Here is a 26,885-nt window from a genome sequence, read left to right on the forward strand (position 1 = left end):
GTTCACAACTCAAAATAAGTGTAAACCTACAACACTCTCACCCAAATATATATATATATATATATATAGTTTTTTACTACTCTTACCACTACTTTTCTTAACTAAAATTTTAAAAAAATTACCGACCGTCCCTAGAGCAAGTGGCAAAGGGTTTGATAGTTTGTACTCGAGACCCAAGTTTGAATTCTAATTGATTCACATTTTCAGCTAAGTTTATTTCTAAATGAAATAAATGAAACGGTTAACGTGCTACTATCTCTCAAAAAAAAAAAAAATTAAAAAAGGTTCGAAAACTTAGAGGAAGGTTTGTTGAGATTACAACTCCTGTAAATTAAGAATTTATCTTTTTTTCTTTCAAATTTGTCCAAAATTTTATATTAATGTTAAGCTACGTACTTTTTATTTTCTACCACTTACGTCTACCACCATTCGTCGCTGCTAGCGCTACTCTTACGCATTAATTACACCCGCCTTAAATTCCCTCGGTGCTTTTGTTACCTCCCACCCACCCCACTCCCTCCCCTTCACTCCACCGCTTTCTCCTCGACACTTTCCTTCTCTCTCCCTCTCTGGTGCAATGTCGTCGTCGGATTCGTCGTGGGCGGCGTCGACGCTCCCAGACTCCCCGGCGCCTGCGGCAGCGGCGGCGGCGGCGGCGGCGGCGGCGGGCGTTGGGCTCGGCTACGGCATCGCCATCGCCGTCGGCATCCTCGTCCTCGTCTCCACCATCATGCTCGCCTCCTACCTCTGCGTCCGCGCCAAGGGCACCTCATCATCCTCCCCCTCCCCGCCCCTCCCCACTCACCACCACCGCCACCACCACCACCACCCCCGTTCACCCACCACATCCGAAATGGCGGTGGCGGTGGGGCTCGACGACGCCGCCATCGACGCCTTCTACCCGAAATTCGCATGCGGCGCGGGGAAGGAAGAGCCGGCGGCGGTGGTGGGGACGTGCGCGATATGTCTGGGGGAGTGCGAGGCCGGGGAGGCGGTGCGGCGGGGGACGGAGTGCGGGCACGGCTTCCACGCGGGATGCGCCGAGCGGTGGCTGCGGGTGAGCGCCGCCTGCCCGCTCTGCCGCAGCTCCTCGCCCTCCCCGGCCGCCACCAGCCCGCAGCCACCCCGCTCTCCGAGCTCATCCCCTCGCCCTCCACGCCAATGAAATTGGATCTCGCGCCGCTACCTGTCGGTGCGGGTTCTAAAAAAAGTTTTTTTTTTTTTTTTTTTTTGCTTCCCTTCATTTCGATGTACTATTATTATTTAATTTATTATTGATTTTGATTTAATATACTTGGTTTTGCTTACTTGCTTACTTGATTAATTAATTAGTGTTTTGTGGGTCAAAGGGCCTAAGTTGAAATCGTGGTGTCTAAGATCACTCACTTCCATGCAAAATTCAGAAATGGTGAAGACTGTAGAGTATAGAAGCGAATGTTTTAGTATCAAGATCCCAAATCACGTCTTACAAAAAGTATTGACAGTCCAGAAATTGAGCTAGAATACTTTTAGAAGTACCAATCCCTTACTGCTTCTAAGTTTTTAGGCTTCTAGCCCTTGGATCTATTTCTTGATTACTAATAGTCTTTGGATCAAACACTATTCCACCTATTATCACCTACTACCATCATCTCAACCTCATATCTATCCATCCAATGGCTTAAAACTCGAAAACACCACATTCTTGGTACTTTTGAAAGTATTCGAGTCCAACTCGACAGTCCAGTCCCTATATGGGTCTAAAAAATTTCATTTTGTCGGAGAGGTTTTTGTTTGAGAATGTGACCTACCCAGTTAAACTCATTCAAAATTAGACCCACCATGCAGTTTGGGTCTATTCGATCGCCTACAGCAACCTTAATTATAATCTAGTGATTTCTATTTCACATCTCGTAATTTCTATTTTATGTAAACTATTCTAGTAAGTAAATTCTATCTTTTACATATGAATCGGCCACCTCTTCTTAACTCCAATCCTTCCACTCTTCAAGCATTTTCGGCCACTCTTATCTGAGTCTTGCCTTTTAGAGTGCGTCAAGCTATCAGCATATATATATATATATATAATATTTATAACAATAGCCAAATAAATTAACGCATCAAATCGGTTGGATCAGTAGCTTAAGATTATCGAATTGTTGAATCTAATGTTAACTATTAGAAAGATCTAATCCAGTTTAAGCCCACATAATATCAAAATATGGCATAGTCTAATTTGGTGTTCGCCGGCGCTCTACGTTTCCAAATTTTAGCATACACATTGTTTTCACGTATAAAGTCGTAACACATTTTATCCCTTGTAAAATGAGTCATCTATTTTAGTTCAATCCAAATTAGATTTTAAAAAAATATTTTTTATAAACATGTTGTTTATTGACAAATTTTGACTCAAAAACTTGAGTATATTAGGCTTGAATTCATTAGTATATATCGATCATTTATTCTTTACTTATAAATGAAATGATCATTATATTTTTAATTATTGAGAATTAATACAATGTATATAAAAGTTCAGAAACTAAATTCATGTTTCGTTCGCCGAAAGTGTAACATCGAAAGTGGTACTTTTAGAAAGTGATGTATTATCGGTTATTTATTTTACGAAAGTGAATACGAAAGTCATTTTACAAAAATAGACTAATAAAGTGAGTTATAATTAAATCCCACTTTCTTAACCTTGGCTCAAAAAATTCAGAAGTCACCGAAAGTAGAGATCGAGCTAAGCTAAGAGGTTATATTTGGTCTTAACTTTAATATTTAAATTTATTTTTAAAGTTCAATTTCACTTTAAATTTGAATTAAAATTATGATCACATTTTGAATTTTATTTGTAAATTAAAATTCAACATAAAATTTTAAATTCAAATTTATGACTTTATATTTAAATTTAAAATTTAAAATTTATTTTTATTTAAATTTGAATTCTAGAATTTAAATTTAAATTTTAAATTTTAAATTTTAATCAAATTATTTTTAGTTAAGATCTTCGATTTGAAATTTGAATTCAAATTGTTCAAACTATAAATTCAAATTATTGACTGAAATTTGAATTTAAAATTTAAATTTTTAAGTTCAAATTCAAATTCAAATTTAAATTTGCTATTTACATTTAATTTCAATAATGAATTCCAGTCTGAATTTGAATTCGACTTATGAATTCAAATGTTCGATTCGAATTGTGATTTAAACTCATATTTTAATTTTAATTTAAATATTAATTTAAATTGTGAATTCATATTTGAATTCAGAATTTAAGATCAAACAGTAAATTAATATATAATTCAAATTATAAATTCAAATTTGATTAAATGTTCTAATTTTTGTGTTGAACTTTTATTTTAAAATTTAATTTCAGTTATAACTTATAACTTAAATTTTAAATTCAAATTGTAAATTAAATTTATGTCTTAAATTTTAATTATAAATTCAACTCAGATTTAAATTTAAATTTAAATTTAAATTTTTAATTTAAATTGCAAGTATAAGTCGTTTGTTTATATTTTCACCTTTTTATATATAATTTAAAGATAAATTGTATTGTTACCCCTTGAACTTTTGGCAAAGTTTCATTTTAGCCATCGAACTCCTAAAATGGACATCTAACACTCTAAACTCTAATATTTCATTCATGTTACCTATTCCGTCAGTTTTCCGTCAAGCTTAGTTAACCGGAAACTGATGGAAGGCGTAAAATGAATGAAATATTAGAGTTTAGGGTGTAAGATATCTATTTTAGGAATTTGGGGGGTTAAGTGAAACTCGCTAAAAGTTCAGGAGGTAGCAGTGCAATTTACCCTAATTTGTTACTTATGGATTGACTACTAACCCTCAAGTTAGTGACCATACTTGATTTTGAATTTATATATATTTTTTATCCTAAAATAAATCATACCATAATTTATCCTACATTTTATTGTAATAAAATAAAAGCGAAAGAAATGAATTAGAGTGACTTAAAGATAAGAAAAGAGCGATACTAACTACCTACGATGCTCGAGCACTCTATTGTCCTACTGTACTCGCTAATATGGTTGATTTACAATAGATGCTCTCGCTCGGATGTAGAGATTTTAATTCTCGGTTAATTTTCTGTAGCACTCGTTTGTCCCTTTTATCTTTAGAAGTATTGTTCTAGAAAATGCACTTATTTTCTATGAAACTATGCAATGTAATTTTATTGTAGCCTAAAATAAAATTTTTGTACTTCATTTCAGCCAATTAAAAATTTTTAATATAAAAATATAAAATAATATTTTATAATACTTTAGAACAAAACTTCTAAAGATAAAAGAGACAAATGAGTACTACAAAAAATTAACTGAGAATTAAAATCTCTATATCCCAGTGAGAACACCTATTATAAATCAACCATATTAACGAGTGCATCAGGACAATATAGTGTTCGAGTATCGTAGCTGGTTAGTATCGCTTTTTTCTTATCTTTAAGCCACTCTAATTCACTTCTTTCGCTTTTATTTTATTACAATAAAATATAGAATAAATTATGGTATAATTTATTTTAGGATGATAAATTCAAAATCAAGTATGATCACTAACTTGAGAGTTAGTAGTCAATCCATAAATAATATATTATAATAAAATAATTTATAGTCAATAGTCCTACAGGGTAAATTGCACTACTACTTTCTGAACTTTTGGTGAGTTTTACTTAACCCCCAAAACTCTTAAAATAGATATTTAAGACTCTAAACTCTAATATTTCATTCGTTTCATCCCTTCCGTTAGTTTTCAGTTAACGGAGCTTGACGGAAAACTGACAGAAAGGGTAACATAAATGAAATATTAGAGTTTAGGATGTTAGATATCCATTTTAGGAGTTCGAGTGATAAAGTAAAATTTCGCCAAATGTTCAGGAGATAATAATGCAATTTATCCTATAATTTAATCATAAAAAATTATAAAATTATAGTTTTAATTTTTACTTTATAGCAACCAAACAATTGAACTGAAAAATCACTTTAGTAGAAATTACTTTTATAAAAGTGACTTTTTCCACTTCACCGACTTTCGAGCAATCAAACATGCCCCAAGTGAAAACTGCATAATCAAGCCACAACAGTGTATATTGGTTGGTATCCCTACATATTATTCTTTATTTTAACTGATCTGAATGGAAATGCTAGCTAGGATTGGATGAGTTCACTTCCTTTTTTGACTTCATGAAGTACCATACCTATACAAAATTGATGAATAATTAGAAAATAGGAGAAAGGACCAACTTTACTTTACCATATTAGTTTACTTTGTTAAATTACTTTATTTAGGGCGGTGTGACATATTAAACAGTCAATGTTAGAAAAACGAACATAATGGATCCTCGGGTGGGAGTGACTCCCCACCTTCCACCCGTTTTTTTTTTCGCGAGCTGGGATAGATTCGTAACATAATTAGTATTAAAAAAAAAAATTAAAGAAATTTGACAACGATACCAAACAGACCTAAACATAAACTTAAAGAGCTCTAGGCAAATATTATATTTGTAGAAGGTTTTATTTATTTATTTATTTATTTACAAAAAGATAGCTTGCTACCCGCTTCATTCATTAAAAATATGAACTAAGCTACTATTTGTTTTTTCTTTTTTGAGAGAGATAGGTAGCACGCTACCCACTTCATTTATTTCTATTATATTTGGTTTAGATTTGTAGTTATCTAAACTGGAGTTAAATCCTAATTTAATTGGGATTGGATTTAATTTGGCATATACGAATTATAATTAGGAGTGTAATTCTTATTGAATTAGAATTAAACTCTAGTTAGGAGACATGTATTATATATACATGCTACGATCAAATTAATGATGCCGCGACTCAAATTAAGGCCATGCAAATTAATTAAATTGTTAGTGCCCCATCAGTATGGTGGGAGCAATTCTAGCCCGTATTGCTCTAATTAGAGGCAAGCTCTAATGACGCCGCATCTCTAATTAGACCTATGCTAATTCCGTACGGCGTTGGATCTTGGGAGGAGCCGTATGCACTAATTAGTGCTAATTTGTGGTCCGTACGGATTGAGAGAGAAGCCACTTTGGAGTTGCTTGTTGCGGCGTTTTAGATCTAATTAAGTTTTGGTTCTTTTGAGAGATTTTCTTTGTACTCCGCCTTTTCGACATTAATAAAATATTTGCTCCGTCTTCATCCGTGGACGTAGGCCGTTGGCCGAACCACGTAAATATCGATGTGCTCTTTCCTTATCTTTTATTTTTCTACATTAAGTTATTTTCTGGTTCTATTTTTCGCTATTCCGATTTTAACAAACTGGTATCAGAGCCTTTCTATTTCCTTTGAGGATTAAGATGACGACGAAGTTCGAGATTCAAAAATTTGACAGTACCAACAGTTTCGTATTATGGCAAGTCAATATGCGTGCTGTATTAACGCAACAAGGATTGCAGAAGGCACTGTTGGGAAAAAAAAAGATGTCCAATTCTTTAACGGCGGAGCAGAAGGAGGAGATTGATGACAAAGCTCTGACGGCAATACAATTATATTTATCTGATGAGGTATAGTGCGAGGTCTTGGATGAAAATACCGCTGCAGGGCTTTGGCTTAAATTGGAGTCTCTCTATATGACGAAGTCTCTCACCAACAAGTTATATTTGAAGCAACGTCTCTTTATGTTACACATGGCAGAAGGTACCTCTATTAAGTCGCATTTAGATGAATTTAATTCTATTATTATGGATCTCCGCTCGATAGATGTCAAAATCGAGGAGGAAGATGAAGCCCTTTTATTATTATGTTCTCTACCGCCCTCTTGTAAGAATTTTCGTGAGACCTTGTTTGGACGAGATACTCTATGTCTCGATGATGTTAAATCCTCTTTACTTTCAAAAGAGAGAATTGACATGCAGATAAGCAACGAGATAGGTGGAGCTTCAGGACAAGGTTTGTCGCTAGAGGGAGGTCTCAGGAGAAGGGTTCTGGTAATATAGGTACATCTAGATCAAAGTCAAAGTACAGGAATCTGATTTGTGGTTATTGTAAGAAGAAGGGTTACATAAAAGCTGATTGTTTCAAGTTGAAAAATAAAGAGCAGCGAAAAAATAACGATGATAAGAATTAAGGTAAAAAAAATACCAATACTGAAGCAGAAGCAAATATTGCAGCAGAAGAATCAGATAAAAATGATATCGTCTTCACAGTTACAGATAAGACACGCAGACAGGATGAGTGGCTTATGGACTCCGCATGTTCCTTCCATATCTACACGCATAAAAAATGGTTCTCGACGTACAAGCCTATTGAAGGTGGAGATGTATTGATGGGAAATCACTCTAAGTGCACAGTTATTGGAATTGGCACTATTCGGGTACGGATGTTCGATTGAGTAGTGAGAACTATATCTGAGGTTCGGGATGTTCCGGATATGAGAAAAAAATCTGATCTCATTGGGTACCCTTAATACTAAAGGCTTTAAGTATTCTTCAGCTGACGGATTAATGAAGGTCGCTAAAGGAAATCTTGTAGTGATGAAGGCCAAGTTGTCCGACAAGTTATATATTCTACAGGGTTCCATTGTGACAGGTTCAGCAGCGGTGATTTCTTCTTCTATGTCAGATTCGGATAGCACCAGATTATGGCATATGCGACTAGGCCATATGAGCGAATATGGTATGATGAAGTTGGGCGAGAAATGTCTATTTGGTAGTCAAAGTTTAGAAAAGTTGGACTTCTACGAGCATTGTGTTGTTGGTAAACAAAATAGAGTCAACTTTAAGGCTGCAGTTCATCGAACAAAAGGTACTCTGGACTACATCCATTCTGATCTTTGGGGACCTTCTCGTACTCCTACTCATGGTGGTGCTAGATATATGTTGACTTTTATTGACGACTATTCTCGTAAAGTGTGGGCGTTCTTTCTGAAAAGTAAGGATGAGGTGTTCAATTATTTCAAGCAGTGGAAGGTCATGATTGAGAAGCAAACTGAAAAGAAGATCAAGAGATTAAGGACCGACAACGGTTTGGAATTCTGTTCGTCAGAGTTTGAAGAATTCTGCAAGAAGGAAGGGATCGTTCGACATAAGACCGTTAGGCATACTCCACAGCAGAACGGGGTGGCCGAACGGATGAATAGAACTCTTTTGGAGAGGGCCCGTTATATGCTCTCTAATGCTGGCTTAGCGAAGAGTTTCTGGGCAGAGGCAATCTCTACGGCATGCTATTTAGTGAATCGATCTCCACATCCAGCACTTAACTGCAAAACTCTGAAGGAGGTATGGTCTGGCAGCTCTTCTGATTATTCTAATTTGCGAATATTTGGTTGTCCTGCTTATGTTCATGTTAATGAAGGCAAGTTGGAACCTAGGGCTAAAAAGTGCATTTTTATTGGTTATGCATCGAGGGTTAAGGGATATAGATTGTGGTATCCTAAATCGTATAAATTAATTATTAGTAGGAATGTCACATTTGATGAATCTGCTATGTTATATCCTAACCGTAATTCTTCTGATGAGACCCCGAGTGCTAGCAAGCAGGTGGAGGTAGAGACCAATGGTATAGTTCAGTCGCAGGATTCTTCTCAGTCAGAACAAGTTCAGTCGGCAGACACCTCAGTAACTGAAACCCCACAAGTTGAGAAGCAGAGCATTACTACAGGCAGAGCGAGGAGACAGATCAAACCACCGCAGAGATATGGTTATGAAGATATGGTTGCGTACGCTCTTTCAGTAGCACAAGACACAGAAGAAGGTGAGCCTTCCACATATAATCAAGCTATTTCTGGTACCAGTTCTGCAGAGTGGTTGATGGCGATGAATGAGGAGATGGAGTCTCTCCATAAGAATCACACATGGGAGTTGGTAAAATTGCTTACAGGCAAGAAAATTGTCGGCTGTAAATGGGTCTTCAAGAAAAAGGACGAAATCCCCGGCATAGAAGATACAAGGTATAAAGCTCGTTTAGTTGCTAAGGGCTACAGTCGGGTAGAAGGTGTTGACTTTAATGATATTTTCTTACCCGTCGTAAAGCATACTTCTATTCATATTCTTTTATCGTTAGTAGCCATGAATGACTTGTATCTTGAGCAGCTTGATGTTAAGACAGCTTTTTTGCATGGAGAACTTGAGGAGCAAATTTATATGAAACAGCTGGAAGGATTCATTGTTGAAGGGAAGGAAGACCATGTTTGCCTGTTAAAGAAATCGCTTTATGGCTTAAAGCAGTCTCATCGACAATAGTATAAACGGGTCGACTCTTTCATGACAGGTCACGGATATTCCAGAAGCAAGCGTGACAGTTGCGTGTATTTCAGAAAGCTTGATAAGGGATCTTTCATATATTTATTACTCTATATCGATGATATGTTAATTACTTCTAGCGACATAGTTGAGATAAATAAATTGAAGGCTTTACTTAAGGGTGAGTTTGAGATGAAAGATCTAGATGCTGCTAAGAAAATCCTTAGTATGAAAATTAGGAGGGACAACAAGTCAGGACTACTGCATTTGACACAAGAGAAATATATAGAGAAGATTTTAAAGTGTTTCGGGATGACAGTTGCAAAACCGGTGAGCACTCCTTTTGCGGCGCATTTCAGACTTTCTGTCGAGGCATCACAGCAGTCCGATGATGAGCGGGAGTACATGTCACATGTTCCCTATTCTAGTGCTGTCGGGAGCATCATGTACGCCATGGTTTGCACGCGACCGGACATCTCCTACGCAGTAAGCATGGTTAGCAGATATATGACCAATCCTGGTAAGGCTCATTGGCAAGCTGTTTTGTTGATTTTGAGATACTTACGACGTACCACTAACACTTATTTGGAGTTTGGGAGATGTAAGGATAGTGTGGTTGAATATGTTGATTCGAATTTTGCAGGTGGTTTGGACAGGAGGAGATCACTTTCAGGTTATGTATTTTCTATTGGCGGATGTGCAGTTAGTTGGAAAGCTTCACTACAACCTATTATCGCCTTGTCTACGACGGAGGCAGAATATATTACTATGACAGAGGGTGTGAAGGAAGCTATGTGGCTAAGAGGCTTATTTGGAGAGCTTACTTCTTGTTGGAATCCGACGATTGTTTATTCAGACAGTCAAAGTGTTATTCATTTGTCGAAAGACCAGATGTTTCATGAGAGGACAAAACACATCGATGTAAAGTTTCACTTTGTTCGGGATGTGATTGGGAAATGCACGGTGACTATTAAGAAAATTGGTATTGAGGACAATCCGGCGGATATGCTTACTAAGTTCCTTACTATTGCCAAGTTCAAGTATTGTTTAGACTTGGTGTCAGTTGGCAGTATTTGAGGCCCTATGGAACGTTTGGGGAAGACGGAGCACGGAGCGTTAAGGAGCATTGAGACGAATTAAATTCAAGGTGGAGTTTTGTGGCGATCTCGACATAGCGGCTAAACTATAAATTAAACCAAAGTGGAGATTGTTATATTTAGTTTAAATTTGTAGTTATCTAAATTAGAGTTAAATTCTAATTTAATTGGGATTGGATTTAATTTGGCATATACGGATTATAATTAGGAGTGTAATTCTAATTGAATTAGAATTAAACTCTAGCTAGGAGACATGTATTATATATACATACTACGGTCAAGTTAATGATGCAGCGACTCAAATTAAGGCCATGCAAATTAATTAAATCACTGGTGGTCCGTCGGTACGGTGGGAGCAATTCAAGCCGATGCGCATTGCTCTAATTAGAGGCAAGCTCTAATGACGCCGCGCCGCATCTCTAATTAGACCTATACTAATTCCGTACGGCTTTGGATCTCGGGAGGAGAGCCGTATGCACTAATTAGTGCTAATTTGTGGTCCGTACGGACTGAGAGAGAAGCCACTTTGGAGTTGCTTGTTTGCGGCGTTTCGGATCTAATTAAGCTTTGGTTCTTTTGAGATATTTCTTTGTAATCCGTCTTTTCGATATTAATAAAGTATTTGCTCCGTCTTCGCCCGTGGACGTAGGCCGTTGGCCGAACCACGTAAATATCGGTGTGCTCTTTTCTTATCTTTTTTTTTCCTGCATTAAGTTATTTTCTGGATCTATTTTTCGCCGTTCCGATTTTAACAATTTCATTTAGAAATAAACTTAACTAGAAATATGAATCAACTAGGATTCGAATTTGAGATCTCGGGTATCAACAACCAAACCATTTGCCACTTGTTTTAGGGACGGTCGGTCTAAGTTACAATTTGCAGAAGGTATTGTTAGGCCAAAGCAAGTCTCAAGTGCATTATTGTGTGCAAAAGTCAGTGTGTGATTTCAGTAGTAGGTTGTACACAGTGACCATCTTCACTATTTCTCTACCTGCTGGTAGCAACGGCCAACTACCCTAGATGACCTGACCATTTTTTGTCTATTAAAGAGCTAATTAAATATGTTTAAACTAACTTTGGAAAAGTACACATTGAGAAATACTGGGATCTCTATAATGTTGGTTTTTCACATTGTTGATGCCTTGGTACCTTTCACATCAGTCTTTTTTTTTTTTTTTTTTTTTTTTTTTTNAAGGATACTAAAGTGAAAAAGCGCTAAACCACAGGGAGGATATTTGAAGTTTTTTTTTTTTTTTTTTTTGCGTTATCCTCTCTGTTAACTCTCCATTATCGATAACAACAAAAAGTTATTTTTTAAAATTTAGTTCTCGAACAAAACGCAGGATTTAGGTTTTTTTTTTTTTTTTTTTTTTTTGTATTGCTTTGGTGATCTGAGTTTACCATTCTGGCTCTATTATCATCTTTTCGATTTTTTATCAAAACTATTAAGAATTTGCATTTTGGGTTTTGAGTTTTATTTTAGCGTTGATTTTGATTAAAAAAAATTACATGAAATCAATTAAATGAGAATGTTTTTTTTCATGTTAGGTAGCATGGTGAGTGACACATTTTAGAATTGATGATAAGCGACACCGATAGAGGAAAGAAGAATGATTGATTGATTGCCTAATATCAAAAATGAAAGCCTTCGTATCAAGAAAAATGATTGATTGCCTAATATTAAAAGTAAAAGAATATTTGAAGAGTCTTCGCTGCTAGTAGCATGCACGAAAACCTTCATACTATCAAGTTATTTTTAATAATGTTGCTTTCAAATAAACAATCAGCTCCGTTGGACTTGATATACACTATTGAAAGTATTCGAAAACTAAGTTTCATAATTTTTCGACATCATTTAGCTGTCTAACGAATAGTCCAAAAATGAACGACTGAAAATAAAAATTTCATGAAAAATAATGATAAAAAACTTAAATTTAAGATCAGAGATATTGATGTTATTCTAAATAGTGAAAAAAAAAAAAATCTATACAAATTTCATCAAATTTTAATTGTTTTACACCGTTAGATTTCCAAACGCATCACATTAACTATTAAAATTGTCAATTTGAGACCTTTTAATTACGAGCCAAATAATGTCGAAAAATTATGATATTTAGTTTCTAAATACTTTCAATAATGTAGATCAAGTTTAATGGAACCGATCGTCAATTTAAAAACTGCATCATTGAAAACAATTTAGTAACACGGAAACCTCCGTGTTGTCGATAGCATAGCAGTCTAGCTCATATTTGAACCAAAATAGTGCAGCATAAACATTTCTTCAACTGATGTGCCAACTAGAAACCACACTAGTATTTTAGGCGGGATCTGCATGTTTTCACAGGTTAAAAACTCAACTGATCAGTAATTGCTGAATCAAATCTTCAAAGCTGACAGCGCTCGTCTTACTTTCTAGTTTGAGCTTTTCTTAGTACCATAAAATGGAATTCAAAAGGAGATTCCTAACAGGAATCTAGTTTTGACTGATAAGATCAAGGATCCCCTCTCCACCCCCAGACACAAAACTCTTAACCAAAATTGCAATGCGCAGAATTCTCAACATAATTGCTATGTCATTTTGTTTTTCCTTCAATAGTGCTCGGAATGTTGCTTAGCAGTTGTTGACTATGTTAACAAGCTTCAGGTACTCAAATAGTTCTAAGAACAAACGTTCCATAATTTAACACATTTTCGCTTTTCCACTAGCTTGGAAAGTTCAGCTTTAACCTCCTCCTGATTTTATTTTTATTTCACTATTAAGTACCTGTCGTTAAATACATTTACAAACCATGGGATCATTAAGTCTAATTTACAGGTGGGACTTCATAGAAAAGAAAAATAAATAAAAAAAAAAAAAGAGATAGCAGAGTAAAACTTTTTAAATAGCAAAGTGGCAAAGTAAAAATACTCTAAATCATTGGGGGCCAAATTAAAGTTTCCCACAGTTCTAAGCGTTAAACTGTAGCATAAACCTGGTGTAATGTGCTTTATGGACCTCTATCCGACATGCGCAAGATTTGTTTTACTTTTCAAAGTTCATGCCGTTGCAATTTTTAATTTTTTTTTTAAAAAAAAATTAATCACTAACGGATGCATGCACTATAATAACGAATGAAGAATATTCTAGGCCTCCAAGGAACATGTAACATTACCTTCGTCTAATTTCAACCTACAGAATGAGTTGTAAGCCTCTTCCCTCTCAAAACTTTTCAAAAGTCTTTTTTACAACTAACGCATGCCTTTTTGCTGACCAGGAACTAATCATGTAAAACTAAACATCTTTCAAAAGCTTCGATTGCATTATTGCATACCAAGTTCTCCTCCAAAGGCTTCTCCCTCTGACATAACACCAGCACTAAATGCTTCATTCTTTGATCCTTTGTGAGATTGTTTTCCTCTTTTTGTTGAAATATTGCTGATACAGCACCACTGACACTCCTAGCTCAAAATCAATCAAGCAACATCTGTTGAAATGGCCTCAACCCATTAATGGCTCCCTAGACAACAAGGTTGAAGAATGAGCTTTCCCTCTTGGCTCTGCAAATCCTTCTTAGATGGATTTAACACCAGAAAATTGTTCTTATGCAGGACTCAGACCACCAACCAAATCTATGGTGATTAGACTGCACGATAACAGCTTAGCGATGCCACGGCAAATGGCCCCTTCTAACATATTTCAGTGCCGTAAATGAACAGCAAACCTAGTTATCATACTCAATAAAACAACAACTTGATGCACCACGATGTCCAACACCCAGAGAGAGGTAGCAGACTCCAATCCCTTAAGAACGTAGGTCTCATCATCCTCCGAGCAAATGAAGTTGATCAAGGCTATTTGCTTTTCTTTAGCATTCCCCTGAAGGGGCTTCTACAGGCAACAACTAAGCCGCAAGAACCAAAATCTGAATGTAAGCCAATCCCAAAGGTGTAAGTTTCACCCAGCTATCACAACAAAATCTCTTTTCCAATCCAAAACAGAACAAACAAGTGAAAATTTTCAAGCTCAAAATTCTAGTTAAATTCAAGAAGCCAAAGTGCTTTGGGGAGCACATCCTTACACCATACTAAGCAGTTACATGATCCATGTGATAGTGTATTTTTGTTGCAGAATCTGTCACCAACAAAAGAGAGAAAAATCGTAGTAAATTCTCAAATAGTATCTCTATGCCAATGTGCCCCACCAAGTTCTCCATCAGATCAAAATGTATGCTCCTCTCCATATCCAAAATTTTGTTCTCAAATAATTCTTTCTTACAGTAAACAACTGCCTCGTTGGCACTGCTTTTTTATCTTTTTATGCCAGACTCTTACCATAACAAGGATAGAGAAATCCATCGCCTCGCATATTAAATTGCATATAATTTGACTTGAAGATACAGAAGCGGCAAATGAGGGCTAAGCGTGTCCGTCTGACGAAGGCCAACGATGAATTCATTGCATGCCCTCTTCACCTTCAGTCAGTTTGGACTAGAAACATGTAATGGTCCATAGGATGCAATCACTGAAGCCTCATTATCCGAAGTCCCCATTAGAGAATTGAAAGGACTGCTGATTTTGAGACGATATTTCTTGTTATCAGGTACATGTTCTTAGGATGCAATTATTCAAGTCTCGATATCCTAAGTCCCCATTAGAGGATTGAAAGGACTGCTGCTTTTGAGATGGTATCTATTTTTATCAGGCACCCCAACTTTTTTTTTGCTTTCTTCTGCCGCCTCTGAGCACAGAACTTTATGGGAACTTTGGTTAAATTCAACTGTTGCATTAACCTGCACAAGAGAGAAAAAGATTATTTAGAAAAGGACTACTGGAAGCAACAATTTTTCCCTCAGCAGAAAAAACAGGAAACAAGCATTACTCACACTAACAACTGATAGAAGTGCAAAAAACAAACAGAATACAAGCACAGCAAATGCAACAATGCTAATCATGTGGAGTGAAAACAAGAAGATGTTAAGATAAAAGCGAAAGTCGTATCATGCAAGGTGTTTTAGAGCTTTTCTCCAAATAAAGACATCACCCACAGCTTACAGAAGTCAGTAAATGATGACACTTAATTACACAGCTCTCAGCAAAAAATCTTTAAAAAAAAAAAATCTCATTCACAAAAGTAAATTTTCTTTTCATTCCCTTTCAACATTTTATGGCTCAGCTATTGATATTCCATACAGACATAAAAACATTAAGCAGCAATCTCATCAACAAATCTTTCTTTAATCAAATACTACAAGCTTACCTACCAACCAAAGCAAATCATTTACTAGAGGTATCTCTCTCAGTAACAGATTACAAGTAGCGACTGCTAATATCCTTATAAAAGAACAAACAGAGCAGCAAAATCATGCGAAAATCTATATTTCCCACTATGCCAGAAGCAGAAGCATTTAACAAAAGCTGGATGAAAATCAGTCATTCTCTTACCCAGTATTGACCCCCATGACCAGCAATATAATGATATACTTATGACTATCAATTCAATCAAATAAATCCTACCCGCAAATTCGACATTCACACTTTACAACAATAACATGTTTATAGTGCAGGGACAATATTTGCCATGTTTAGTAGACATGTAAATCATCTTCAGCTTCTTAACGGGATACTCTAGAACAATACAGCTATCCATATGCAATGTAAAAGATCATTAAAAGTAAATCTGTTGAGCCAAATCCCAAGCACACGGAGTAGGCACGCTCACTTCTCCAACATCCACACTAAACAAAGCATGCAAAATAATGGATGGTAATCTACAATAAAGATATTTGCCCTCCTAATCTGACTAGAGCAGGATTTTTTGGAACTGATCAACTTCCATGTAATGCCATCCTCGTGATATTTGACTGGACTTTCTGGTCTTGCAAGGGTAAACCACTTAAAAGGCTGAATACAAATTGAATAATTAAAAAGCAACATAGTTCTCTTCAGTGCACACCTTATGGAATCACCTTAAAAATACATTCCTATAGCCAGCCAGCAAATTAACTTCCCATCATCAAAATCAATAATATGAAAACCCACAAGAAGTAAAATATCACGGCCGCCATCATAACTACTAGAAAGCGTTGTCCATATTTGTTAATTCACTACACTGCCTAAAAATTCATCACCAAAAGCTCCACTATCAGCATATAGGGAAATATCAAATAGATAAACTGATTATTCTTGCCCAACTAAATCTAGATAGAAGCTGCATCTTATTGAAATATGATGCACCCAAAATAATTAGCACCAAAGAAGCTTCCACCTCTCCTTTTTCCCTTTTCTGTTCTTTCCTTTCTAATAAAAGGGTTATAGAAAAGCCCCATTAGACACTATCTTCATCAATCTTATTGAAATATGTCGCTCTAATTCAATTCATATGACAGAGCAACAGTTGTGTAATTTTCAGATTGATGAAACCATGGTCAGATCCCTGATTCACTGAAGATCAGTCTTTGTATGTGGCCCATAAAAATGTCACAAAATGCACTCAAACTGACATATCATCTACCAAACTCCTTAGAGGAAGATTTAATTGTTACCACAGATGCATGAACAAGAAAGAAACAGGATCATGATGACTAAAGCTAACGTGTCAATATCAGCCTAGATCAAGTGACAGTAAGAAAAGAGGCCACGAATTGATGTTTTATGGTTGATTGAACTTGAATTTAAGGCCATTAATACGTAAGATCCTATTGCTCCTATAACAGGAATATCCTATTCTTATTTATTAGGACAAGGAATCTATGTATGGACTACTACTGGACCGCCAGCTTTCTTGTTAAAAGATGTTTGTAGATCCTAATCCTATATCGAAAAGTAATCCATAAGCACACATACAGAGCACTCATATGTAAACACAAAAGGGGACAACATCTAATATGATTATCTTGAACAATGGAAGGAAAATACTTGCCTTTTGGTACAAGCCATCTCCACATGATCCGCATCACTTGAATATCCCTGGACGAACTCTAACAATGGTTCAGCAGACTGTATATCATAGGGCAGGGTACAACGCAGCATGTAGCTATCACAAATTGGTGCAATACAAGCCTAAGATGCTAAGAATATTCTCTCCAAAGAGAAATAATAGTCATCAGCACTTAACGGCGGTTCCATCATATTATGAAATACTAAATACCACATGCTATACGAGAAATCCAAGAGCTGCAATTTCTGGCAGCTGCTACCACTGCATAAGAGTTCACCAAATTCAACTCGTCCAACAGGTGGCAACAAAGTTCATCCAGGTATAACAAAAAGGGCATAAACTTCACAAAACCTGCTTTTTCATGTATACTGATGCCTACCGTAAAATGTATAACCACTTGAAAGTCAGAAGTCCCTTTTAGGGACAAAATCACCAAATATATCAACGTCCTCCAACTAATACTATCATCTATGCTATACCTAGTGACACCATCCCCGTCAAATAAATAAGCCAATCTTGTATGCGTCCAGCTGAAGGACAGTGAAGCAATAATATTAGCTCATAGCGAAAGCACAGCATGAAGTCTGCAATCTTAACATCACGACAAAACAAGTCCTGACTTGTCAATTCTAGTCGTGCACACTGCAACTAAGTAACAAACCCATAAAACTAACCTAAGGTTTCTGAATTGTCAATGACACAAGCATCAAAGCCAATGTAGCTAAGCAAGTAAAATACCTACTCTATCACTTTATCTACAGCCACCAAAAAATATTCATCGCTAAATAATAGCATCAAGCCCAATAGATGGATATCTACAAATAATGCCTCAAATATCAGATATGCTCATATCGGTCAGCACAATATCCCAAATGAAATTTTATAGCCAATGCCATCTTGAGGAACAATTTCAAGTGTGCAAACGTAACATCTTATACTTCAACATGTCACTATCTTCATTATTCCCTCGCGACAAGGAATATGCCCAGTATCCTCAACACGTCCACTTATCCACCATCTTATTCCACTTGAAGATATAATATACATAAGTATATATGCCAAGCACTAAGAGATTCCTTCACCATATTTGGAGCAACTAGAGCTCTAAAATAACACAGAAATGGCAAGAGATCTATACAACTTAAAACCAACTTAATGCAACTCTGAACTTTCCTCTATTTTAAGTAGTTAAAACGACACCACCTTGCCATCTGCTATTAAGACAGAGAGCCATGCATTACAGTTGAAAGAGCTTAAATTTGATATGCTGCATTACCAGCCCATCGCCTAAATAGATTGTGCATCCCAGGACCCAAACTCAAATAAAGCTAACATAGACAGATTACAAGAGGGAAACAAGAAAGATACAGACAAACAGGATAACCCACTATTAGTTGATGCAAATTATAATAATATCTTGTCTAATTACTCACCAAGGTTTAGATACGGATCAAACTACCATAGATATCACTGTTAGATGGTTGAGAAAGATAGGAAAAGAACAAAGAACTTACTCCAAAAAGTTAGGCCTATACAGAATGTACCAATTTAAAAGAAACCTACAATAATTTTTCATCACCATTTCTATGACATACTCTACCAAAGACTTGCTAGCTTCATCAAAATAGGATAAAAGTACATCAAGCAAGCAAACCATAAACTTCTAATGGGAAATCTTCATTCAATCACGTCTCAGAAGCTATCTTACATCGTAGAAAGCAAATTTTCAGACTAACTTGTAAGTGTCAAAGATCAAGTACCTACTTTAAGCACCAAGCAAAGTATAAGGTTTGCAAGAACATTTCTGACATCATCATATGCTATTAACTAAGATGATAAAGCTGAAAAGAAGCAATAGTTAATTACAGTATTAGTCTGATAATAAGTTTGCAAATGATATGCTGCTCTTCATTCATGATGACTGAAAGCATCCTACCAAGTCGAATCTGATAGGCCGTGCGCCAGTAAAGAAGCTATATAGTCTTAACCTTATAGAAAGACAGTCAGTAACATAAAAGCCATCCAATTGCATCACGATGGACAAATGCAACTGAAACCTCAACGACGTGCGAGGTGAGACTTGTCAAATGCTCCCCATGGACCAGGACCCGGACCATACATAGGAGCTTTCTCAGCAACACCCTAATTGTCAAAAACCGAACCATAAGTAGAGCATAAAACTAAAAATGACTTCAATTCATGACCTACAAAAACTGCTTAGAAGGATACATACTTGGTGAAGACTGTAACTAGCCCCATATGAAGAAGGAAAGGCACCTTCAGGGCTACCAAAGTTCATCCCATATGGTCCACCTTAAACAGAAAGCAACAAGAATAATATTAAAGTACCAGTCTGTATTATCATATAGCCAAATGCCATTGTGAATGAACATATTATGCCAATAAGTATGGGAGGGAGAAAAAAAAACAGAAAAAGAAAAAGGAAAAGAAAAGGACGTGCATTGTACCATATTTCATTCAACTGGACAAATTTACATAAATATGCAAATGTATTAAGAAAGAAAAGTAGAAAAAGCCAAATGCAAAACCACTACTTGTGGTTTCAGTAGAGCTTTGAATACCAAAACTCCATTATATTGTAGACAATCAGAGCAATTTTGTTTTACAAATGCAAGATAGATGAATAAGTCTCAGGTACTCATTTGCCAAACACATGTGACATTGCTCAACAGCTTCTACTACCCAACCATCACAGCAAAAACAAATGATATATCATGGTGTAACATCTGCACTGCCTTCTCCGACCACAACAATATTAAAAACAGCAATAACAGAGAAAAAGGGAAACAACTTGGAAGACAGGCATAATTAAAATGAAGTAAGACACAAGGCAAACTAGGGAGAAAGGACCCCGAAGCCTAGGTAGAAATAATAGCACGCACCGGACAAAAGGAAGCACACATTTTACATAATTTCCAGAAAAACAAAATATTCATTAAAGACCTATATTATCACTATAAATAAATTACAAATTCTGAAATATAACCAAGCTTTAAAGTGAATTATCACAACAAACTGTAGTTTAAAACTGAATTACCACAAATTTTAAAAAATCAATCCAATAACGAGAGTTGATTAGTGAAAAATGTTAAAACCATAGATGGCACAATTCGGCATCTTCGCTATATATGTTTAAATATCAAAAGCCCACATTAAGGATTTCAAAACTTTTTACTAAATAATCTGATGGTCCAAATGGAAAGAATTTGCATAAGCTAAGGCAAATATTAGATTCTAGATTAATAGCAAGGTTTAAAGTGCCCAAGAAGGTGGCATGGTACGGGGGGGATCTCGGACCCCCCTCTGTGCCGTGGCACCGACCTGCGTATCGCGTGAGACAGAGCAATACACAAGTCCGTGCCACAGCACTAGTCCGTGCCTCGGCACTGTATTTGTTTTTTTGTTTTTTGCCTTTTTTTTCTTTTTGTTTTGTTATTTGGGATACCACGAAGCATCCCACACCCTCCAAGGATATTGCAAATCAAAAGATATACTCGTTAGGTAAGTTTAAAAAATTATAATTTAACTTTTTTATTTATCAATATACGGGCAAATTTTTAATTTACATATCCAATCCATACCGCAACGGGCGAAGCCCCCCGCACCCCCATTATCGGTCTGAGCCCTCCGCTTCCACCACAGACATCCATTTTTTTTCATAAATTATTTTATCAAAATTTGTCACACCACAAAACTTTTGACGAATTAAGGAAACAAAATCGAACTCAATAAACAAAGCTTAATTTTTTTGATAGATCTAATAATTTTTTGAAAAAATTAATTAAAAAATATTTTTTAAAATACTTTTTAAAATAATTTTTTCAAATAATTTTTAAAATTATTTTAAAAATTATATTTTTATATTTTGTAAAACAAAAAATATAATATGGTCAAAAAAAAGAAAGAAAGATACCTTTGCATTTTTAAAATTCTAACCTGTAAAAATTTTTATTCTGTATCAGATATAGTTGTACTTTACATATAAAAAAACTTACAAATATGTTAATTAATAAGTATAGTAAATTATACATAGCAAATATTTATAATTATTTGATTAAATCTTTCAAAATAACATTATAAGGGCTTATTGGAAGTAAAAACTAAAATAAGTTCGTACCAAAGCGTGCCAGTAGAAGGTCATACGTATCCATCGGCACGTAAGCATACCATGTGTCGGCACGCAAGTGTGCCGGTGCCGTACCGTGCCAGGCAGACAGCGGCACATCCCCATGCCACGGCACTTTAAACCTTGATTAATAGTACATAAATTTAGACAAATGGTCCAAATGGAAGCGTTAGACATAGCAATTACCTGCAGCCCATGGTCTCCCTTCAGAATTTGCTAACTCAGCCCGCAGCTTTTCAATTTCACGAGCCATAGAAACCAAATTTTTCTCCATTGCTTGCCTTTGATCCATCAGCTCAAAGTTTCCTTTTTTCTCATACTCAACAGCAGTTCTGCCAAGAAACAACTATAGGATTAAGAGTTTGTATGCTTTTGCACCACTCTGCACAGGCAAGAGAGGTCTTTCAAACAAAAGAACTAGAAAGGAAGTATTTGTTTGGCATGTAAAAATTTCAATCTGAATACAGGGTAGAGCGTAACCTAGCACGCATAAGCTCTTCACGAAGCCCATCAATTTCACCCCTCAAAATAGATATTTGCTGATTATCAGCTTGTGCCCTGGTCAATTCTTGAGTGAGAGTCTGAATCTTCACGTTAAGTTCTTGTTTCATAGCAATCTGCTTCTCAATTTCTGCACGAAGATGTACTACCTCATTCCTTAAAGGTTCAGTTGCTCTAAGATCAGCTTCAAGCTTCAAGCCTTTCTCGATCAACTCTCGGATATGAGATTCCTTCTCAGCACGAAAGTCTGCCATAATCATGTTCAGGCGATGAATCTCCTCTTTGCCAGCTGCAATCTCCCTTTGCAAAGCTAAACGATCTTCAACTAGAGCATGGTGGTCGGCCATAAGTCTCCGGATCTCAATCTGCTGTAACTCAAACTCTTCCTCTAGAAGAGCAGGGTGAGGTCTGGGGGGAGGACCACGAAAGTAAGGACCTTCCTGAAAGTCAGGATAAGGTCGCCGTCCATCGGCAATGTGACGAGGTACACGGCCTCTCCCTGACATCTTTCTTTATGCTGAAAAAATTTGATCATTTTAAGCATCGTTTGTAGAGTCAAGATAGACTGAAAGATTTACATGTAAATATAACTTAACAGGTTGTAGATGAAAGACTGCATACGTTACCATCTGCAAACTTCCGAAAACAAAAATAATAAACACTACGCAAGGTTGATAGTTGCTGTGTTGCAAGATGGAGTAATGCATTAGCTGAAAGAAGTAAGGAAATACCATTGATAGAAGTAATCAATGGTAAATCCTCTTTAACAATAATTAACTATACCCTGTTATAAGGATAATATTACAGCTTTCTCTCTAATGATAAGACAACTTACTTCGAAGCAACAGTTTACAAACATCATAAGCTTATTTATTACAATCTCCTGTTTATCATAAATTATAAAATTGTAGGTGATATGGTAACTTATTACTTTGACATGATTAACTCAACAGCTATGTTCCATTGCCGACCACAAGGTACAGCTACTCCTATGTATCCAACTCTTATGTATTAGGCTATTATCAGAATTTGAGAGCCGATGGCTAAAATTAAATATTTATGCATCATAACCCTGGAGAAAATCAAAGAGATGTCATAGTGATGTGATACAACTAGCCATTAAGATAATAGTGGGAATGAAAATAGTAAGATGGGACATTAAGACCATATGCAACAAGATACAGGAATTACAATATTTAACCTTTGTATTCTGAAAAAGTGGCTAATATAATTGTATTAAAACACATCAAGTTGTAAAACTTACATTTTTCAGAGTATACTTCGTGCAATGCTAAACGTTGACTCTGATTTGGATTTATAACTTCTTAGTGACAGTTATGTTACCTGGATTATTGCATCCCTATTTCTTATACTATTTATTAAAAAAAAAAAAACTATTTATTGAGTGGCGACTGTTTTATTTCTACCTGAACTTTTATACATATTTCTTTAAACTCAAATTACTTGAACTAGAATCTTGAAACTTGGTATATCTTGAAGATCTTGGCACCGCCAAATATCATTAATTTGGAAGTTGAAATTGTAAATTTTCATAAAATAAAGATATATGTTACCTGTGTATATTGTGTATGGGAAGGGACCAGTTGCAAGTCACTTGCATGAAGAGTTAATTTATGCTGCTGTTACTAGAATTTTGCCCATTACAGTTCTCTTTTCTGGTAGAAAAAGAGCATGAAGTTTATTTCAGTAATATTTATCATTCTACTGAATACCAAGCAGGTTATGGATAAGTTTTCCCAAATAAAAATTTCATTTCATTTGAAATATGTGACAATTACCCTTCTCTTCCTTCTCTTTCTCTATCGTTTTCCAACTACAACCATCAATTTTCTTCTAAAATGCGGAAGGCAATCTTCACGGGGTAAACCCGCCATAGCAATTTGCAAATGTGCAAAATGCGAATGCGCATCTGTTTAACTATCTGAAAACATATATAATTATAAAAAATATATATATATATTAATATGCATGTTAAAATGAAGTACAAAGAAACACAATAACAAATACCCATCAATAGATTGTAAAACTGCAATACAGAAATTACAATAACACTATCAATAAATAACCAAATCAACTCATGCAAAGAGTCAAACAACTCATTAACAGTCAACTACTATATAAAAAAAAATACATATGGCTTTCCATAATTAACAGCCCAACTATTGAAATTTCACACAATCAAGACTTAATAAACTTACTAACAGCCAAAACCCATCCTCACAAAAAAAGAAAAGGGAAAAAAATCCAGTAAAGAACAATCGTTAAACTAGTAACATAATCAACATCTAATTAGCATGATGGTGGTAATGGTGGTGGTGGTGGAGAGAGGGGGAGAGAGAGAGAGAGAGAGAGAGAGAGAGAGAGAGAGAGAGAAAGAGGGGGGCGTACATGTCGCACCTGCAACCGGTCGCCGGAACACTCCGCCGCTCACCGGAATCCTCCGCCGCCGCCGAGGCCGATCAATCGCCGCGTGTAGTCGCCGAGCACAAGGAGGGATGGAGAGATCGGGGAGAGGAACTGCGTCCGAGTAGGGTTGCGGGAGAGCTTAGGGCTTCTGATTTTCGGGTTTTATTCCACTAGTACCTCAACCCGTTTCATTATTGTTTTTTATTGTCCGCATCCCGCTCCATGATCCGTCGACATCTGCATCGGACCCGAAATTGCAGACCCATTGTGCATATACTAGTATAGGATAGGATCCATACTATGCGACGGATATGTAGTATTTTAAATAATTATATTAGTTATTAAAATTTTAAAATTAAAAAGTTATAATTAAAAAAATATTATAAAATTATAAAATAGTTTTCTGAACATTATAAAAAAATTATTTTCTTTATTAATATTTTCTTAACTTTCAACATTCATAAAGTTAAATTATACTAATAATTTTATTAAAATTTAATCAAATTTTTAGTTTTGATAGTTATTTTATAAATAAATTTTTTAAATAAAAAATTAAAGTGGGAGGACTTTTTTCAAATTAAAGAATAAGTGAGGGTTTTCTTTGCCATGTTAAAATTGATGGGATAAAGAGAAACTATTATATACACCTAGTGTATATTAATATTCTATATACCACAACTTATATCAAATTATTAATATTCTAATATAAAAATTTAATTAAATATATACGATTCTACAAAGTTTAATAATTTAAATTATGTTTGTTAAATTAATTTTAAAATCTCTAGTAAAGGATTTTAGGCATGTGGTGCATGTATAAATATACACTTAGTGTAGAGAATATTTAATAAGGCGCACTCATAATTCCAGGAGAGGCGAAATTTTTGTTTTCTCCTGATACGTACCAATGCTCCATACACCGCACATAATACTAGATGATTAACAAAATATTTGATAATTAATATTATAAAATAAAATAAAATAAAATATATGTAATATAAAATATTTAAATAATTTAATATACTGTAGAAATTTATCTTTAATGCATATTTTAAAGCCGGTCTACAGTGCAATGGACGAGTCCAAAATTTTTATTGGGTATGTTGCAACCTCCCATTTGTTTATTCCTCAAATAGCTACGTGACTCTCTAACGAACTATTATCTTGATATGACCGAACCATCAAATAGTATTTATATATATATAGATAGATAAATAAATTGAGTTACATTATGTGGCTATGCGGCCTATCTGCACAATACACGTGATTATAAGAAAAATCGATAATATTTGTATCTACGACCATATCAATGCTATACATAAAAATATTGTTTTAAATTTGCATTTATCAACAGACTCATTTTTTGATAATTTTTTTTTAAAATTTCTTTCTTTTTTTCATGCAAAATAAATAATAAAACGACATAAGCTTTAAATTCTCATTTTTCTCTAATGAATAGGCTTTTTCTTTTTTATTATATATTTCTATATCATTCCATATATTTTCTTTTACAATGAATATTTTCATATTTTCTCAATATTATCTACTAATGTTTACTTTTTATATTAACTTTTTATTGATTGTCGAATTTGAATTTAATGTCAAATATATATTTAAATTTTAATCTTATATAATTTAAAATTAAATTTTAAATTTTTAAATTAAAATTAAAAATTGAGTTTAAATCATGAATTAAAATTTATTTTAGATATCAAATTTGAATTAACAATTGAAAAAAGTATAATTAAAGTATATCAAAATTAAATTTTAGTTTTTGAATTAAATGTGAATTAAAATTTTTGATACTTTTAGTTTAAAATACATACTTAAATTTTAGATTTGTTAGAATTCAAAAAATATACAAATATATTCAATATATATTTAAAAAACAAGTAGAACTATAGAATGTGGCAAGTATTTTTTAATAAAATATAGCAAGATAAATTTTTTTTTATAATTTAAATTTTTGTTATAAATTTTTGGATAAATAGGCTACACAAACAAATATTGATTTGAGATAACTAGTGTGTGTGTGTGTGGTTTTTCAATTTTTTATATGTTGAAATATCTTGAAAGAAATACTATATTCGAATAAATGCGACAAAATATACTATTTAACCATATTACATATGCCAATATCTCTCAAAGAGTAAAATCAACTTCCATGGTTGTAGTTACAAAAAAAATCCTCACTAACATATCTATTATAATTATATAACATATTCTAATGTCCAAACATGACCATAATATTTTGGAGATTTGTATGATCAAAAAATAAGTCTAGATTTCGACCGTATCTAGCGTAACTGGCTAAGGATTTGATAATTGATGCCTGAGATTTCAAGTTCAAGACTTTATTAATTCATATTTCTATCGAAGTTCATTTATCTCTCTCTATCTCTCTCTCTCTCCTCCCCCCTCTTATTATAATATTACCAAGTTTTATTTCTATTCTTCTACTAGTGAAGAACTGCACGTTGCGGCAGGATGATTTCGTAAAAAGAAATAAGTAAATAAATAAATAAAATAAAGAAAGTAAAAGAAAGAGTCAAAGAATTATATAAAAAAAGAAGCAACTGAAGAATAAGAAACTATTG

The 26,885-nt window shown here is 34.8% G+C and overlaps 2 protein-coding genes across 7 annotated transcripts; one reads left to right on the top strand and one right to left on the bottom strand.

Annotated features, from left to right (window-relative positions):
* On the top strand, positions 518 to 1,222 carry LOC109719715 (putative RING-H2 finger protein ATL69). The gene has a single exon (XM_020246501.1). It carries the CDS (start codon positions 578 to 580, stop codon positions 1,163 to 1,165), a length of 588 nt encoding a protein of 195 aa, XP_020102090.1. The 5' UTR covers positions 518 to 577; the 3' UTR covers positions 1,166 to 1,222.
* On the bottom strand, positions 13,408 to 24,455 carry LOC109719387 (protein FLX-like 3). Of its 6 annotated transcripts, none has more exons than XR_002218670.1 (6): positions 24,271 to 24,455; positions 21,841 to 22,378; positions 21,547 to 21,692; positions 19,447 to 19,526; positions 19,202 to 19,355; positions 13,408 to 15,066 (listed from the first exon to the last, which is right to left on the bottom strand). XR_002218670.1 is itself a non-coding variant. In XM_020246027.1 (6 exons), the coding sequence occupies exons 3-6, from the start codon at positions 22,365 to 22,367 to the stop codon at positions 19,272 to 19,274; spliced, it is 837 nt and encodes a 278-aa protein (XP_020101616.1). In that variant the 5' UTR covers positions 22,368 to 22,378; positions 23,436 to 23,537; positions 24,280 to 24,455; the 3' UTR covers positions 18,870 to 19,271. The 6 variants fall into 6 exon arrangements, 4 of the variants coding, with proteins under 4 accessions (XP_020101616.1, XP_020101614.1, XP_020101613.1 ...); XR_002218669.1 differs by having other exon boundaries at positions 19,080 to 19,355; XM_020246027.1 differs by lacking the exon at positions 13,408 to 15,066 and adding an exon at positions 23,436 to 23,537 and having other exon boundaries at positions 18,870 to 19,355; positions 24,280 to 24,455.

The sequence above is a fragment of the Ananas comosus genome, linkage group 13, assembly GCF_001540865.1.
Source record: "Ananas comosus cultivar F153 linkage group 13, ASM154086v1, whole genome shotgun sequence".
In the NCBI taxonomy this organism is placed as follows: domain Eukaryota; kingdom Viridiplantae; phylum Streptophyta; class Magnoliopsida; order Poales; family Bromeliaceae; genus Ananas; species Ananas comosus.